Source organism: Thamnophis elegans, chromosome 4, assembly GCF_009769535.1.
Source record: "Thamnophis elegans isolate rThaEle1 chromosome 4, rThaEle1.pri, whole genome shotgun sequence".
Taxonomy (NCBI): Eukaryota; Metazoa; Chordata; class Lepidosauria; order Squamata; family Colubridae; genus Thamnophis; species Thamnophis elegans.
Window position 1 is genome coordinate 64,406,751 of NC_045544.1, and position 19,218 is coordinate 64,425,968.

The 19,218-nt window shown below is 36.7% G+C and overlaps 1 protein-coding gene across 1 annotated transcript in view; it reads right to left on the reverse strand.

The window, feature by feature from the left end:
• Positions 1–19,218, reverse strand: part of THBS2 (thrombospondin 2) — a 49,482-nt gene that overhangs the window by 3,886 nt on the left and 26,378 nt on the right. The window contains exons 10-20 of the mRNA XM_032214808.1: positions 18,577–18,750; positions 17,170–17,297; positions 16,889–17,041; positions 15,170–15,388; positions 14,159–14,266; positions 13,190–13,349; positions 10,392–10,510; positions 7,635–7,869; positions 4,145–4,372; positions 2,277–2,548; positions 482–579 (exon numbers count right to left, since the gene is read on the reverse strand). Of these exons, the coding sequence (XP_032070699.1) occupies positions 482–579; positions 2,277–2,548; positions 4,145–4,372; positions 7,635–7,869; positions 10,392–10,510; positions 13,190–13,349; positions 14,159–14,266; positions 15,170–15,388; positions 16,889–17,041; positions 17,170–17,297; positions 18,577–18,750 (1,894 nt within the window). The remainder of the gene's footprint in view (positions 1–481; positions 580–2,276; positions 2,549–4,144; positions 4,373–7,634; positions 7,870–10,391; positions 10,511–13,189; positions 13,350–14,158; positions 14,267–15,169; positions 15,389–16,888; positions 17,042–17,169; positions 17,298–18,576; positions 18,751–19,218) is intronic.

Below are 19,218 nucleotides of genomic sequence, written 5' to 3' on the forward strand. Positions count from 1 at the left end.
TATTAAAATATTTTTTCTGAATAAATGTTCTCCAGAGGATTTGATTACTTTAAAAAGCTATCTAAGGTTTCCTTAGTTACCCTATATTCATTTTAATTTTAAGAAAAGTGGAACCATCTTTTCTTTCAATCCTTTTTTTTTTACTTTTATCATTTTTTTCCTTCTTACCTTCTACCTAGAACAAGATTATTTTATAGTAAAACCATAACTTTCTAAGAGTTGGAGGAAAGTTATTTCTTTTCAACATTGTGATAATGTTTTCCTGTGTTTATATATGCCATTCAGAATAAATTGAACGTATCTGGTGAGATGGAAAAGTGAGAAAACAGGAATTCAAAATCCCCCAAAGACTTCGACTATAAAAAGAAATAGCCTGCCCCAAATGAAGTGATAACTTTGGCATTTGCTTACAAAGGATTATAAAATGCTTTTTATGTTCAGATGGAAAAGCAATAGAATACATCAGAAGAAAATGTCATACTTTATTAATCCTGTCTTAGGTCTGTGGATCAAATGCCACCTGTAGGCAGTGTAATCTTTCCAGCCAATATTTTTGGGATCATGCCACAAGGTTTGCACCTATAAAAAAGATAAAACACATAAAGCATACATTTGGAGAAAAAAGCTTTGCATGTATCATGCTATTGTTAATTGACGACATCTTATGGTATCTAAACTTTGATTAAGATGGGTTACATCCAATAAAGAACTGCCCATGCATAAATGAGGTTGGCTTTTATCCACTCATTATACTCTACTCATGAATAGCACATTACAACTCATACCACCACACTTAAATACATGAAAGAGTTTCATGTAGAAAGTCCCCTCCTCTTTCATCCCAGAGCGCAGGATATAAAATGATTCATACAAATGATGGGAAACAGATTCCAACTGAATGTTAGAAAATAAAAAAACTTTCACAATAAGATAGTTTGATAATAGAACCAGTCCTGCAGGAAGATGAGGGACTTCCCTACACTATATGTATTTAAGTGAAAGGTAGACAACCATTAGCTAGGGATGCTTTAATTTGAATTCCTGACCTCAGTTGGAAGTTGCATTTGATGGCCTCAATGATCCTTTCTGATTTTGTAATTCTATAGACCTATTCTATGTCTCTTGGAGTTTTTCACCTTTCTGATACTATTATAACTTAGCCAGGTGTTGCTGTGATAGAGAAAGGATGAGAGGAGGAGCTGATAGGAGGAGCTATAGGAGGAGACTAGCATAGCATATATATTCTAAAGAACTAAGTTCTATGTAGAGCAGGGGTGTCAAACTGGATTTCATTGAGGACCACATCAGCATTGTTTTTTACCTCAGGAGATGGGGTGGAGATGGCCAGCTATATGTAAGGGGTGCCTGTGGAGGCCCGAGAACTCTGCCAGCAAAAATGGGCTGTTTCCAGGGTGGCCTGCAGATCAGATCTAAGCCCCCTATGGGCCAGATCTGGGCCACGGGCCTTGAGTTTGACACCCCTGATGTAGCGCAATTGGCTGTGATTCACTGATATGAGAGGAGTAACCAGCTGTATGCAGGGACTGAGTACTGTGTAATTCTAATTGATATAAAAACTAAAACTGGGCCTAGTTTGGGTCTAGCAAACAAATACAACTTGGTTGGACAATGCATATCTTCAATACTGAATTGCCACAGCTTTAAGCGAAGCATCCCTCAGAAAGTGAAATGGAGATGTAACACTCCACTTCTGTTCAGCAGAGAAGTCACACTATTCTGACTGATGCTGTTAGCAAAACAGCTGCTCAAAGCAAATAAAGCTCACTTCAACGCTTTCTTAACTCCCCTCCCTAAAATGCCACCAATCTGCCCAGATCTAACCTCTGGAGTCCTTAATAATGAAAAATGAGCAATAAATTATAATCAGTCTGAACCCTATTCACAGCATTTTTAGCACTTTATTGCTTAAACCTTACATGAAGAGTTAGTCTTGACATGTGTGCTACCCTGACTTTTCAGTGTGAGTTTTAAACCCTGAGGCCGCTTATAATTAAAATAGACATGAGACAGGTTAGAATGATAATAAACAAGGTTAAAATAATATGGTCAATAACAGCTGCTGTAGAAGGGAAAGAAAAGTTCAATACATACCAGAATCTGTAACTCATTCTTAACATTTGTGCACTAATCATAGGATTTGAACATGGGAGGGTTCCGTTGAAATTAAATGGGGGCAGGGGAAGTTCAAGATACCATAAATCCATGATAACTTTGGGCTGACAACATATTGGCAAGGGGACTTTTCAACTAGTTACCTGTCCAGGTGTATTTCCTGTGTGCCAAAGAGCATTTCTCAAATGTTCACCAGTACCAGTTGTGGAATTCACCACCTTAAGGGACACCCCTGAGTATCCATAAGCTCTGGTTGGCTTATTTTCCCAGTATGTCTGAGTGACTTGCTTCCACATCAGGACATAGAAGCGACTGCTAGACTGGTAACCAAAGACAAATCCAGCATAATCATCATCTCGGTCTGTGTTGACATAGAATGTGCCACTGAAGTCAACAGAACTGAATTCATCATAGCCTGAAGCAGGATGGAAAAGAAATGCTTAGTCATCACAGGCATTGTTTTAATTTCACACATCTATTGTCAACATTATTTGGTTTGATACATTCATTTGTTTTGGAATTAAGTCAATATTATTTATCAAATTAATATAGCCATCCATTCATCTATTGAAGATGAGTCTGAGCAGTGCACAATAGATTTAAAAATATAAAAACACTGAACACAAATATAAAAAGCCATAGTAACGAATATTTAACAAAAAAAACCAAATAAAGAATTTAAAAAATGTTCCTTCAATAATGAAGTTATCTAGTCATGTTTTTGGCTCCATGGGTGGCCCAGGCCTGGTCACACAATGGGCGGGTTAGGGGGGAGGCTTCCAGAATATCAAAAGGAGCAATCTAATTTTGAGGGGGAAGGATGTTCCACAAAGCGGGCATCATGACAGAGGTAGGTACATCTTCTGGGACCCATCAAATGTAAACCCCTGGCTGATGGTACTTGTGCATGCCTATTCTGCAAGATCTAATAAAGCAGGCTGAAATGCAGCCCTTCGGATTATTAGTCTTTCATCTTAGTATTTTGGTTCTTGGCTTTCCTCATTACTTATCTTTTCTCTTGATTTAACTATCATATTTGCTTTTGTGTGAAATATCTAAGGCAACAACCTTCATATTTTGACCTACTGATGTATGCCATGTGCAATTGTCCTCAGAAATAGTTTGAGGAAACAGAATGGCTCAGGGTGGCACTGAATGAGGGCATTGATCTATAAATTCTGTCTGTCTGCAAGATACCAGTTCCTGTTGATATTGACATTAATCAATAAAGGCCCAAATGATTCTTCAGTATTTAAAGTATTACTGCCATAAATACAATTCAACCCATGGATTAAGATCAGTTGGGCAAATGCTATTTGTTGTTCTATCAATTCACAATATGTCTACTAGGAATTGTACAATTCGCTATAGACATATATAGACTTATGCATGTCTATAGGAAATTACTGTAGTAATTATGAATCTCGGGTAAATAGCTACATGATATTAGCCTTAAATTCTTTACCATTCTAATCTTGATTGAATAAATGAGATACAATCTGGGATGGAGTAATTTTTATTGCTTTTAATGTGAACACAGAATATCAATGCATGCATGGCCTCATGACTTTTAGAAGAAAAGTAATCAATACTAGGTAACTTTTAATTTTCTATCTTTGATTATTTAAAAAAAATGAAGAGATTGGGGAAGATGTTCCACAACCAGAAATACTAAATTTCAAACACATTATTAAATTGAATGTAAAATTTTCTTTCCTAGTTCACAGAGTTTGCAATGTATATTTGCTCTAATAATAAATGACATTACTTCAGAGAAATATGTCATAAATTATGTTGGCCTATTGGGATTCTGAATTTTGATTATGTAATCAATAGTTTCCAATTCTGATGAAATAATCCAGGGGAATCTCAAAAGCGCTTCTTCTTGATATAGCAATGAGAAACAAAATCTAAAAATATCACAGAATACTTGGAAAACCTTATGAATAAATAACAATTGCAATCAATATATTCTGAATATAGTTCACTCAGAAAGTATTCTGATACTCACCAACAGCTATGCCAGGATCTGAATTAGCAGTCTGAACCAATTCCTTGCCCTGATGGCGAATTACCCAATTTGGATCAATCTGAGCTGTTCCTTTAGGATCCAGGGGTACCATTTGAAACTTTCTGAAATCTGTTTCACTAATGGCATCATTTTCAGGACACGCATCAAAAATATCTGGGACACTATCATTGTCAAAATCATCTTTGCAGATGTCGCCTCGGCCATCACCTGAATTGTACAAATTTTTAAAAGATCACATAACAACAGCTTTTGTTTTCTATGTGTGAAGTTAGAAATGCTGATTAGTACTGAATAATACAGTGCAACAAATTCAACAGCTGTACTACTCCTAAAAAAATTAAAACAATTATTAGTGAATGTTTAACAATTACTGTTAAAATAATATCAAAATCATCTTTACACTCTAATAAGTGAAAGATTGGAGTGCAGTGGCCCACAATATTAGGACACTGATTTAGAGATGTAAGAAGCCCATGTTTAAGATCTGAGAATAATTGCAATACCACAAACACATATAAACTATAATATGAGCCGGTTGGGGGTGGGGGATGAATCATTTGTACCCTAAGAAATCCTCAGTACAACAGAACTTGATATTTAAAAAGTGCTTTGAGATTTATTTTAATTTTTTCTCTGTGTCATCAAATGCATTCAGCAATGTTTTGCTATGACTACTTAAAACTGTGGCGATGCATTTTTTCTCCCATCTGTATTAAATGAGGGAAGAAGGCAGTAAAGTAAATCATATAAAAATAGCTTTGGCCACTCTTTCTTTATGTGGGAAACTTGTTTATTTCATAAAAATAGCAGTGATAAGCTAAAAGTGAAATGGACATTCCTTAAAGCTTTGGATTATGACTATACTGAAATTGTGGTTGATGAATGGGGCATTCAAGGATAAACTCACTCAAGAGAATAGAGTCCACCACCATCCTCCCAAATCATGTATACACAAAGATTGACTAATGGCATTATGGTAAATAGTTGAAAAGCTCAGTCTCATAATGGAATACTTATAATGGTTTGAGTTAGTTTTTGAGGTTAAAAAACAATAAGCATTAAAATAAATGCCAAAATCCAAAACAAAAAAATATCAACAAGACTTCTGAGTTCCTGCACTGAAAAACAACTGATAAATTGTTCATCCATTCCACAAATCTATTATTATGAATGCACACCTATAGGTAGTTTAACTTTTTGTTCCAAAGCTGTGCTAACCATGTTAGATTTATATAAAGATTCCTTAACTCTCTGACTTCTGATGTTTCACCAAGTATCTTCAATAGATTAAACATGTTTGTTGCAATCATGGGAGCTAGTCCTCCCTGCAAGGGTGGGTTCTGGGTGCTGCTCTTGCCAGTTCGCTCAGGGACATGCTGTATACTGCATGCACAATACTAAAAAAAAATGCTTCTGCGCATATACAGAACCAAAAAACAAGATGGTAGCACCTATGGTGCCGCCGAGAGAACTGGTTCAGGGGTGTGGCAGGCTGAGTTACTACCTACTCTGCCAAACCGGGCCGAACCAATAGGAACCCATTTCCCTCTCTCCCTCTCTCCCTCTCTACCTCTCCCCCTCTCTCTAGCTATTTCTGAACTAATTATCACACATTTTTAGGAATATACATAAATATTTATCAGCAGGAACTTGGCCATGGAATATCAAAAAAGTTTTTTAAAAAGATATATATAGATAGATAGCAGGAATCAAGTTTTTCATAGTTCATTTTATGAGAAAATGGCCTCACAGTCCACTGACTGGCTGCTGTCCATGTTGAATTCCAAATACTGACCAGCTGTAAACCTGTTTATCTTAACACTTAAGGGGGTAAGTCTATGTCTCCAGTTTTATTCTCTCTGGTAACTTCAAAGAAATGACTTCTTTGTCCAAGTGAGGTTTTAATTATTTGGTTCATATGTTGCCTAAATTTTTTGCAGCACTGATTGCTGCTGACAAGACTACTAATCCTTCAGAAATTTACAAATGCATCTCATCCTGTTTTTCAACTAGGCCTGCTAGTTGAACAACAGTTCCTCGGGTGACAGAACAAACAGTTCTAACAGTAGGGGCCTTGGCAATCAAGTATTAATGATTCAGCTTACTCTGCAGGCGATCCTTGGTCATAGAACAGTTAACCACCTACCAGTTTGAATGATAGATGAAACCTGGATTTCTGGGTACTATAGCGACTTCTACGTAATGATTAGGATGGGGGTCTCCAAACTTGGCAACTTGAAGATCTGTGTGCATATCAACTTCCAGAATGGAGCTGAAGTCCACAAATCTTAAAGTGGCCAGGTTTGGAGATTCCTGGATTAGGATATCAGACTAGTATTACGGAGTACAAATTTTACCTCAGCTTCAATGGCTGGTAAATTTGAGTTGGCAAGGTAAACATTAAAAAATGTATTGTTTCTTTCTGCCTTAGTCCAGTTTGGGAACTGGCTTCATATGAATTAAAACCTTTATACAAAGATTGCCACAGTCAGAATTATCCTTCGAAAGTGAAGTATGATTCTTAGTCGCTTTTCTTTAGTGCAGACTTTGTCTCAAGATTCAGTTCTTTTCAGGTGGCAAATTCTGATTTTCTTTCTTTTTTCCCCTCAGGATAAGCAACATACGTATAAGATTCCCTATATCCACAACCCCAATAGAATACAATTATAATCTAGCAACAATAAAGCAATAATTGCAACATTATTTTTTATTGCCACTAAGTAAATGTACCAGTGTTAATGTTTTAAGCTTCAGGACATCTTTAGAAGGAGACCCCACATGAATTCTCCAAGCAGGTCAGTTGCAAAAATACTAAACAGATTCATTTCAAATATAACAACTCAACATTTGTAGAGTTTCCCTTCCTGACTAGGGGAATCTGGGAATTATAGCACAACCCATTTGGAGATCACTAGATTAAAGAAAGCCAGTGTCTAGTATTATTCAGACACCCAAAACAGAGACTCTATGTTTAAGATACTAGAAGTGACTATTATATATGTGAGGGGTGTCAAGCTCAAGGCCCTTGGGCTAGATCTGGCCTGCGGGGTGCTTAGATCTGGCCCACAAGGCTGCCCTGGAAACAACAAAGCACTGGCTCATGGTGCCTCTGCCAGCAAAAATGGAGCTCAGAAGGGCCACGTGCAACCTTCACGAGCTCCATTTTCACTGGCAAAGAGTTGCAGGAAGCCGTTGCAGCTGGCAGACTGCTCAGGCTGCCCTGACACAAGTGACGTTGAGTTGTCCACGTTCACTCCAGCCCCCCTGAGGTCAAACACAACCCTGATGTGACCCTCAATCAAATTGAGTTTGACACCCCTGGTGTATATATATGCACACTGGTTTGTGGTGTCAGGCCTGTAGTCATATTTTCTTGTGGATCTCTGATCTCTGATTTATTTTTGGATGCTATTTGGAACCCTGACATGTGGTTTGTTTTTTTAAATAGGTTTTGTTGCAATAATCTTACCATCAGAATCCTTCTGGTCAGGGTTGAAGGTAAGTCGACAATTGTCTCTGTCATCTGGGATACCATCATTATCATCGTCAGGATCGCAGGCATCCCCTTTGCCATCCTTGTCATGATCAGCCTGGTTAGCATTGGAAATGTAAGGGCAGTTGTCTTTATTATTCTGATGGCCATCATCATCGATGTCTTCATTGTTGTCACACTGGTCACCAACCAAATCATTGTCCACATCAGTCTAAGGAGGAAAATGGATAAAAAGTGTTTGCAATAAAAAATAAAAACAAAACAAAATCCATGGCATCAGAGAGCTAATAGCCTCCTTAAAAACATCTATTTATGGCAAGGCATACAGACAGACAGACAGACAGACAGACAGACATATCATGTATACATTCTAATTCGGAATACATGAGATACCACCAGATCATGAGGCAGAATGTAACAATTTGAAGTAGCTTTTCATTTACCTAATGCGGGATAGATTGATATGAACCTTCCTCATTCAAATTTTTGACCCCTGCAGAATTTGCAGAACCATAAGGTTCTTTGCTGAGAAATAACATGGATGCGTATATAACCATTAGCAATAGCACTTAAACTTATATGCTGCTTCATGGTACTTCACCATCCTGTCTGAGGGATTTACAGAATCAGCACATTGCTCCAGCCATCTAGGTCCTCATTTTACTGACCTTCGAAAGATGGAAGGCTGAGTCAACCTTGAGCCGGTCAGGATTGAACTCCTGGCAGTGGAAATGCAGAGTTTAGCCTGCAATACTGCATTCTAAACATTGTACCACCACATCTCCTTGACACCATTAGGAGTCAAGCTCAACTAAATATTTCCCTGTAATTGTCACCCGGTCCTAATTTTGCTAGCAACGAACCTTTCTTACATCTGCTATGATTAGGTAATCATTTGACATTTCCCCAAAGTATCTACTAAGAGCACTAGGAGCTGAAAAAGCATGTCAGTGAAACTGGAAAAGACTTTGCCTTCAACCATTCTGGATCTGGGCTTCATTCCCTTTGCAAGATCTTGCAAATGAGAGAAACTGTGCTGCATGCATGCTCCTGTGAACAATCTCTCTTGTCTGGGCAATGTTCTTAAGATATGAAAGGATATTGCTCTGAATAATGTTCCCTTGAAAGAAAAAATACAGGAAGCCTCGGGCAATAACTTTATACAATTAGAAATTCCAGCTCATATGCTGAAATCAAAGGTAGATATTCTGAGTCGGATCTTTGAAAACTTGAAAGCTGCTCTTTAATAATGCAGCCATTTAGCTCATCTCCAACATACCACTTGTTGATATTTGCTTTTAATATAGACCTGTGGCCTGTTATTGAAAAGAATAGTTTTAATTCTATATAAAATGAGCAATTTTCCTTTCCAAATAAAATCATGAATAAGTAGAACAAAGCACCATTGAGACAAGGTGATAAAGACCATTGTGCTCTGGCACCCATGTTACCAATTTTAAAATTCCTGGTGAGACAATTTTTTTTAAAAAAGCACATACTCACATATGGAGAAACTCTCCAGCTCCCTCCACATGCAATTAATTTCACTACTACTCATAGAAATGTCATAGTCTCCCCAGTCTTCCTTGTATTAACCCAGGTTTTGTTAAGAAGTTGCTCAAAGGAATACTGCACAGCCAAATGCTTGAGCAAATTGCCTGAACATCGTTTAAATTTGCCACCTTTTTATTTGCCACAGACATTTTATGTTCCTTGTGAACAAGCTTCTCTTCTGCCCCTAAAAGGAACAGTTGCCATCATGCAAATTAGACAGTATCATGAGCTTTGCCTCGACAGTTTCTGTAGCGAGATAAAAACAGCAGATGGCAGGAGAAACTTTAGGGGTACATAAACAGAACAGGGTCTGTTTAATGCTTAGGATTGTCTGGATGTCTCAAATGTTGCTTCAGGGTTCACAATAGCAGAAAGAAGGCATGTACGTGTGTGTGTGTATAAGTATGTATGTGTGTGTGTGTGTGTGGTATATATGTGTGTGTGTATCAGTGGTGGGATTCAAATAATTTTACAACCGGTTCTCTGCTCTAATAGTTTCTTCCAACAACCAGTTTACCAAACTGTTCAGAAAGTTAACAACCAGTTCTCCCGAAGTGGTGTGAACTGGCTGAATCCCACCACTGGTGTGTATGTATATACATATGTCTGTGTGTGCCTGTGTATACACAAACATACTATCTATTTATCTAGATCTATCGATCTAGATCTGTCTATTGATCTAGAGATAGAGATAGAGAGATACATACATACAGAGATAGAGAGATACATACATACATATTAGTGCAAGATCAGAAGATGTGGAGAGATCTGGCCCATAGAATCACCAAGATTTCGACACGACTAAATGGATAACATCATCATCATATAGATATATAAACAAACTTGAATTTATGATCATACCTTTATTGCCATAGAAATTAATCTCTAGTATGAAGATAGTTGTGGGTTTTTTTTTATTACCAACAAAATTTATTAATTCCCTTCAGTTGATTATTTTTCCTATTTCCTGAAAGAATTTTCTCCAGTATGTTGAAAAAGGGAAATGGGGGAATACAAGCACCTCTAAAACAACCAGCAATATTATCATGCTTTTGTCAGCAACTTGCAAATTTGGATTTAGGAAAAAATGCCAAAACAATGAAAAAGAAAGTATAATTCAAATTCCTAAAATCACGGTCACATCTTCCCTTTCTATGTTGAAGAAGTACATCATTTTACCTGATCTGGATTGTGTACCAGGGGACAATTATCACAATGATCACCAACTCCATCTCTATCTGTATCTCTCTGGTCTGTGTTATAGACATATGGGCAGTTATCACGATCATTGAAAACATCTGCCAGAATGAAAAAGCAATACAAATGAAGCCAGATGTTCTGATTCCAGTCAAAACAACACTTTTTTCAAGAGTTAGTACAGGAATGGAGGAATTTTTTTACCCCATTTTACTCTTTACCCTAAGTCTGAATGAAGGATGGTCAAAGGAGAGTGATTAGCCTGAGATTCTCCCATATGTTTCATAGCCCATGGGTCACTCTGGACTCAAGGCATGCAGAATATATTGAACAGATCTTGGTGCTGCATAAATAAATATGACTAAATTAAATGGTTCAGGCCAGGTCTTATCTTAGGTGTCAATTTGTTCTTCATAGTAGCCTGCAAGATGAAGATGCAGGTCCACCCTCTTGAACTGGTTTTCTGTTACAAATGTTATTTGAAGGCGTGTTGTGACTAGCCCAGATGTAACAGTGAACCTTCCAAACTTAGAGACATCTACCCCATCCAAATGTCTATGGGAGTGGTGAAATATGCACTGGGACATTGAGTTGCAAGAATGAAAAATCAATTTTTATCATTTTAGTCAATAGCATCTTCGTATACCTCCAGTTTTAAACTCTAGTAGCCATCATCTGTCTTGTAACATTGAAATCCACAGGTCAATTCAGATTCTGAACCAAACAGTTAAATATCTATTGCAGTCTCCTTTGTCTGGCAAAGAAGATGTGTTTGCTTTGTCATGCTTTCCCTAAATTACAGCCCTTTTTCAAAACAAAACATTACATCATACATATCACCTATAGGATTGTGTTTTCTGGTTCCAAGCTGATCAAATATCTTCAAGATATCACATCACTGAGTCATCTTTTGGGTTAGTCCTAAAATGTTCTATTTCTCCTACACATAATATTTGCATGTTATACTACTTAAGAACAGAGCCAAATAATTTTGTGTCAATGGCATTGATCAATTCAAGGTACCAATTTTGAAAAGACTCTCTATGTTTTCATGAGGGATCAAAACTCAGTGGTAGCAAATCATCAGGTATCTTCCAAAATTCCTACCGGGCCAGTTTTTGATGAAAACAAGATGTAAAACAGATTTGCATGATCTACATTAGGGTTTGGGGGTGGTTTTTTTGTGACAACCATCATTTGTAAACTCAGGAATCTGAACCAGAATCTGAACCTGAAAATAAATCCTTTTATATACACTGTTCTATTTTTACCAGAAACATATTTTATTTCAGCAGATAATTTATAAAAGACTCATTGTAAAACTATTGAGTCTGAAATCCTTCCTGATTTACTACGAATCAGATATGCCCATTCTTGAATGTTAAAGTATTCCTTGAAAAGGGAATTATGAGATATATTTCCAGAAAAATAATGAGAGTTGATAGGTTTTTCCTGTATACTTCAGTTATATTTCAATTTCTGTTTGTTTGTTTTTTCTTGCAACTCTGCCAGAACATCAACCAAGAAATAAGCCCAATCATTAAGGTAAACATTAAGCTATGGGAAGCTTTCAAATTTCTGCTGATATACATATCCAATATGCATATAAGACACGTTCACTGAATCAAATCCAAGGCTTAACAGGTTATCTCCTCTGCTCCCTAATCTTGCCCAAACTGAAAACTGAGATTCAGCTGCCAAGAAATGCTACAACAACATCCTTAGGACATTAATGTTTCAGGCTGCGAGTCAGGCCAAAATGCATAAACCCAAAGGCATTGAAAAACTATCAAAGCTATTTGGGTTGGTAGATTTTTCAAGGCTGGGCTACTGTTCAGGTTATATTTGCCAGTTTAATAATGTTAAATATCACCATTGACTTTTCTCTCCCTTTCAGCCAAACATGTAATTTACGATCCTTATTATTCTAAGATTTAAAATAATTTCCTTTCTTTTCTCCAGGCATTTTGGCAAGCACTTCAGCTGAAGACATTTATTTGACTGGCACATCAAATATGGCTTTTCATGCAAGTGTATTCTGCATAAATATTTTAATTTCTTTAATTTCTTGTGAACTGCCACAGAATATTATTGGATGACCTACAAAAACATATGAAATAACTTAAAAAAATATTAATTATACTTTCTTTTCTTATTAAGTTTAGATATCAAGCGAGTGTGATAGTATTAGAAAATATATTTTTGTACATAGCTTTTGTCCACAAGGAGTTGCTTAACTGACCTATTTAGCCTATATTATTTCAGAGTATCTTGGAAAACCTGATGAAGTGTCATCAAGTATTATATAATCATTGGTCCAATAAATATCACCATTACCCATTGTTTCTGGGGATATTGCCAAAAGATCTTACCTCATCGATTCATGGAAACTTTGATCGAAAATATAGCCTTCCATAGATATACAGTCCTTCACCACCACCACCCCAATTGATAAAACCAATATGAATTTATCATGATTTTGGTTAGTTCCAGCCAAAGCATTTATTGTTGCTGGCAATATTTGTCCTTTCAGTTAGAAAAAGGATGGGCAAAAACCAAAGATAGAAGGATGTTAGCATATGAACAGTGAATAAAATAAATGTGAATATAATTCATTTCTGGATTGCAGCCATTCGTTGCACATTGGCTCTACAATCAGAAATGGATGGGTATAAGTACTTGAATTACAGATGTTTCCAGAAATATATCTTTATATGGAATGCGAGTTAATCTAGACTACTTTCTAGAAAGAAAACGGAAGAGAGTAAATAGGAGCATACCATCTCCATCAATATCTACTGCACACGCATCTCCCTCTCCATTATGATCGGTGTCAATCTGAGCAGGATTGTGCACATATGGACAGTTATCACAACGATCACCAACTTCATCCTTATCATAATCAGATTGCCGGGGATTAAACAGAAGTGGGCAATTGTCCTAAAAGAAGAAGCAAGATTATAGAATAAGCATGGGAGTTCAGATCAAGTTTGGAAGAAATATTTCATTTTTCTCTGAACCAAATAATATGCCCTAACATATTACACTCCAATGGTTAAAAAAAATAATTGTGAAAACTCTTTTCTAGATGGCACCATCCTCCATGAAATTACAAACGGCTACTTTATTTACTTTTGTAATTAAAAGAGATACAGGACTTCTCTAAATGTCCCTGCTCCCTTCCCATCCATGAAATAGCCTTTCTTGAAAGATCTGACAATTTTGTTGCATATACCTGTTGGTTGACATGTGATAGAACTTTTATACCTAGCTTTTAAGGATTTTCCATTTATAATAATTAGAAAACATTCCTAGGCCTATGTCAGTTTGGTGTATATGAAATTAATGAATGATTAATTTGCAAGAGATCTCATTCTATGCTATATTTATGACAAGAACTGTATCTATTATACTTCTTATAGAAATAAATCTATTAAATTGTCCTAGGTGACATTAGCCAACTGTCATTGTCCACCAAGAATCACTTTGATAGTGAGATAGGTGTCATATAAATTTAACAAATAAATAAATAAATCATTTTAATAGTCCCAGATGTAATATGCATGAAATAATCAAAAAATGGCAGAAATTGATTATGAATTAGGACAATTGTATTACATATGGAATATGTAAATTCATTAATATCAATAAAGAAAAAATATCATAGAAAACTCAGAGAAACTAAACATGTATTGATAGTTTCCACATTTATTTTTCCTGAAAGAAAAATGAAGTTTAATGTAGCTTACTTTATCATCCTCTACACCATCATTGTCATCATCTTCATCACAAGCATCACCTTTTCCATCCTTGTCAAAATCTTCTTGTCCAGAATTTGGCAGGAAAGGACAATTATCCTGTATAAACAAAGATCTTGGATTAGTACATATTTTAATTTCAGAGACAGATAATAATCCCACACTGTGGACAATAAAAGACTTGGATGTTCAACCAGAAGTTCTGAACACATTTCTAAAGTTATAACAGTTAAAGAGATATAAGTATTTAGTCTTTTTGTAAACTTTCAAGCACTAAGAAAAAACAGCCATGGTTGCGTTAAATAATATTGCTAAATTGTCATATCAAATGACGTCTACCACCTGATCTTTCTGGTAGATTGTCAAAGGGAAGCCATTTAAATTTTGGTTAAATCTAGTTATGGACTGAGCTGTTCGGAAGGATATCTTCTTAAATAATTTAGACATTACATTTATGTCTTCCAAATAGACTATCCTAATTAGCTAAACTATGCTAATGAAAAAAACTGCTCCCCCAACCTGCAGCCAAGAAGGCTCCACACCCAACTGCACTATGTGACACAGATAAATCTCCAAGTGTTTTAACAGCTCTCTAAGAGGATACAAATGACCAGCTGTCTGCAAGGAATATAAATCCTTCCATTCCCCACCATTCAATCAGAGAAGCTTCTTGGATGAGAAGTAAAACATCTTCAAAGAAAAAACAAGACAGTCCAGTTACCTCCTGAAAAAGCACCTTTGGGAAAACCATGACCTGGATGACTGAGAGTCTCCATACACATTAGAGAAATATATCATTTATGTACTTTCTATCCATGGTGGCCTAACAAATAGTAAAAGAGTAATAATTCCAAATTCAGAACTGGAGTGAAATGATAACTGAAGCTTTAATAAAGCTTGATAAAGTCACCGTGATAAAGCCAGGTGTCTGGAAGACCATTTAAAAATATAACATCCCATTTTCAGCTTAGACATTGAGAACCTCTCTACTTCATGTTTTACCTTCATGCAGTGATAAGTAGCATTGGCAGCACAGACCAGGTTACTGTTGGGCCATCCATCCAAGTCAGAGTCCTCCCCACAGATGAATCCATCACCAGCATAGCCTGTCCTACATTCACACTTGTACACAGGGTCGGTGAAATGTCCCAGGTAGATGCACTCAGCTGAACTGTGGCAACTGTGTGTCTTATCTTTGCAAGGGTTGGAGGGCTCACATACCTGAAAAGCATATCATTATGCAAATAGGTCACCCAAAGCTCCTGATTAACAGAACAGCAAAGAAACAGACGCTTTAATTTCCCACCAGTTGTTGAGCCCTGAGCACATGTTTTGTAGCTGGATCCAGATATAATCATCTTTCATTAAAAACTTGGGAAAGACCCAAGCAACATTTGATTGTGGAGTTAGTAAGCTAAGTGCTGCTGTCAATGTAGCAATTAAGAATAAGCCTTTCTTTAAGTAAAGCATAGCCTTAAGTCGAATGACATTCTTTCACAAGATTATCTCTCACATCTGCAGACTTCTGGATGTAATTAAACAATATAAAATTTACTGTGAGGCAAGAACATTCAGCCCTATCTACTTCCTTTGTAATTTCAGGAAGATAAAGAAAAAAAAGAAAGAAATTCTGGAAGGGGGAATGGCAAGCTCTTTCCAAGCCATTGCCAAAAGTGTTGCTTAGGCATGTCCATGAAGTCACCAGAACTGATGGTGACATTCACTTTTTTTTAGCAGGCAACGAACAAATAAATTCCTTTTTAAAGATCCCATAGACACAGCTAATAGACAGCAATTTCCTTTGAATGAGTCACAGCTGCTGTTTCTACTTTGTTATTGGCTTTCAATATAACTTTGATATCATACTTTTAATTTTACTTTTACATTTAGACTCCATAAACTATATAAGTCAGAAAATGGAAAATGACTGAATAAAATCCAAGGTAACAAAAATCTGAAAAAAGTCTGGCTTTTTAGAAAATGGAGAGATCTTTCATAAAAGTATCTGGCTATGTCAAACAGCTTCACAAAATGGGCCTTAGAAGACAGGATAATTCTTGACAAAAATATATAATGTATACTCTAATGGCGAGAAACCAGAGCTTTTACTTTTTTCTTTAGTCAATTTGGCATATTGCTACTTTTGGATATGTTTGTGCAGGCACCAGGAACCAAGCTCGGCCGAATGGAAACTATTTTCTTTAATTCAGTATTTCTCAACTTTAGTAAATTTAAGTTGTAATGGCTTCAACTCTCAGAATTCTTTAAAAAGTGGCTAAGGTAGAGAAACATTGCTTTAATCTACTTCTAAGACCCAATATTTTAATCCATCCTTTCTATATGAATGCTTGTGGGAACTGGGTAAATTTAATTGAACAAAGAGAGGGACTGTGTGTGTGTGTGACATGATAGGAGCCTTCCAAAATATTGGGTCTTGGGAAGGCTGTCACAAAGAAGAGAGGGTTGACTTATTCTCTAGAGGACAGGAGAAGAAGTAACAAATGGAAGCTTATCAAAGAGAAAGCCAACCTAAAATTAAGAAGAAAGGATGGAAAAGGTGATGCTTGTCAATTAACCTGTGGGAGAGCTTGCCTCCAGAAGTGCTCCACTCTCCACCACTGGATATTTTTAAGAACAGATTTGTCAGCCATTCTTTTAATTCTTTTCTAGAACAACAAGACTTCTAGAATGAATACCTGTTCCCTATCTTCTAACACTTACTTGTTTTTCTGTTCTGGCAGCCTCTAGGCCCACCCCGTAGGGTTGAGTTCCTCTGTAGCGGGGAGGGCACGGTAAGCAGTGGAATCCTGGATTGGTGTTTACACATCGATGGTTCTGATTGAACTTAAAGCAAACATCTGGCACTACAGCACACTGCCCCAGGGGGAGAAAAGTGCAAAAAGAAGTGGTAAGTTTTTTTGAGCAGACAAATAACAATAATGAAAATCTGTGTTCCCTAGGTGGAATCCAAGTAATTCACACACACACTGAAACTCATGTACCTCATCAAGGTCCTCACAGAATGTTCCATTTCCCAGATAACCAGCCGGACATGCACCGCAGGACCATGAGCCATCTGGATAGCTGTTGCATTCTGCTCCAGGAAAGCAAGGATTGGATAAACAGCCATCTGTCAAAAAAAACAATAAAAAGCATTGCTATGACAGAAGTAAAAGGGAATTCAAAAATAATGCTTCTGAAGAAGTAGCTTCCCCTCCTCTCTGCAATATCTGAGGTAACCTCAAAGCCTCAGAATAGCCTCTAAATCTCTTTTGCATTCTATATTAGCCGCAGCATTGATTCCTACTGGTATGTGAAAAAAGTTTTACATTTTAAATGTTTTGAGTTCAACAAAAAGGTTGATCTGACCTTGTGAGAAGTATGTGGACATTAATAACTATATTCCAAACATTATTGAAGTCAAAACAGATGTTTTAAAGCTGGAAAATAGGCTGATTCAAGCTTAGAACATTTCTGGGGTGGTCAAGATAGTCATGGAACACTTCCACTAAAGTCAGAACAGCTGCTACAAGCTCAAATATTTTGAATCTGGAAATTGAATTAGATTAGATTCTATTCTAAATTTGCCTGGATGAAGCAGAAAAAAAATTGGGAGAAAAATAACAGTTTGGCCTTTTCTTTTATTTCCCTTTAGGTTTCATAATTACAAATAGTAGGTTGCCTTAAAAAGAAAATCAAAATACCTACTAAGTTCAAATGAATCAATGTCATTATAAATCTCAAGATTTGATTGTTTATTTAAAAACAAATTGTTCAGTCATTTAAAAATTGATATTATGTACTTGCTGTGGTCTACAAATATGCCAAACTTCAGCCAATATGATAAAATTTAAATATGCTGAAAATGTTAATATTTTTACTCTAATTTTTTTATAATTTTCCACTGATGTACTCTTACTTGTCAAAGAAAATGTTTCTTTGTTAATCCAATAAAGCTGTATGAACAGTTCATAGATTACTTGGTTTTTCTTTTTCTACTAAGATCCAGGGCAGCAATGCTAAACACTGCATATACTGTACAGTGTAAAAGGAATCATTTAGATTCAGGTCAGGGGTGGGTTTTGGCCGGCTTTACTGCTGGTTCGCTGGATGCATGCTTCGTGTGCATGCGCAGTTCAACAAGATGGCAGCAATGATGACAGCAACCAGAATCACTTTGGAGGCATGGCAGGCCTGGGTCGCTGCCAATTCCCGTGACCCAGCCCACCATACCACTACCAGTTTGGCCGAACCGGGCCGAACTGGTAGGAATCCACCTCTGATTCACGTGCCTTCTACATTTAAATCAGCTAAGGTATCAACGAGCTACAGCTCCTCCTACACATCTCGCATGGATACAGTATATTGGTTTAGAACTCATGTGACATTCCAGTGCATTCCATATTCACCTATCGGACAATCCTGTTTATTGCACATATCACGTTGAATGACATCGCCTGCGCATGACTTTCCACCATACTGAGGTTCTGGACTATTGCAGAGACGAGATCGCTCACGAATGCCTCCACCACAGGAAACTGTGCATATAGACCAAGGAGACCAAGGACCCCATCGACCATTGACTGGAAGAAGTTAGACAACAACATTTTAGCATAAGGAACCAAAATCTCAATCGATAAGTGATTGCAGTAACCACACTTATTTTAACTGGTCATTTCATTAGTGTGATTAATATAAAACTTCTTTGTTTTTGGTCTTATCAATATTCCAAAACACAATTTGCATACTCAAAGCAACTCACTAATATTATACCCTAATTTACCTATCCCAATGGATAAAGTGAGTTTGGGCTGCATTTGATGCAGGTCTCTGCAAACAATGTAGCTGTAGTTAAAACACCTACAGTTTAATGGTATGACAGAAGATAAATGTAATGAAGGAAAAAATGCACATTTTCTATTAAATTAAATGAGCCGTACTAGATGACACTGAATTGTATTCAAAATTTATCCTTAATTATTGTTGTTACTGGGATATGTTTCTATAACACTGTACACTAGGACTATGCACACTTCAATAGTGATGCAAAA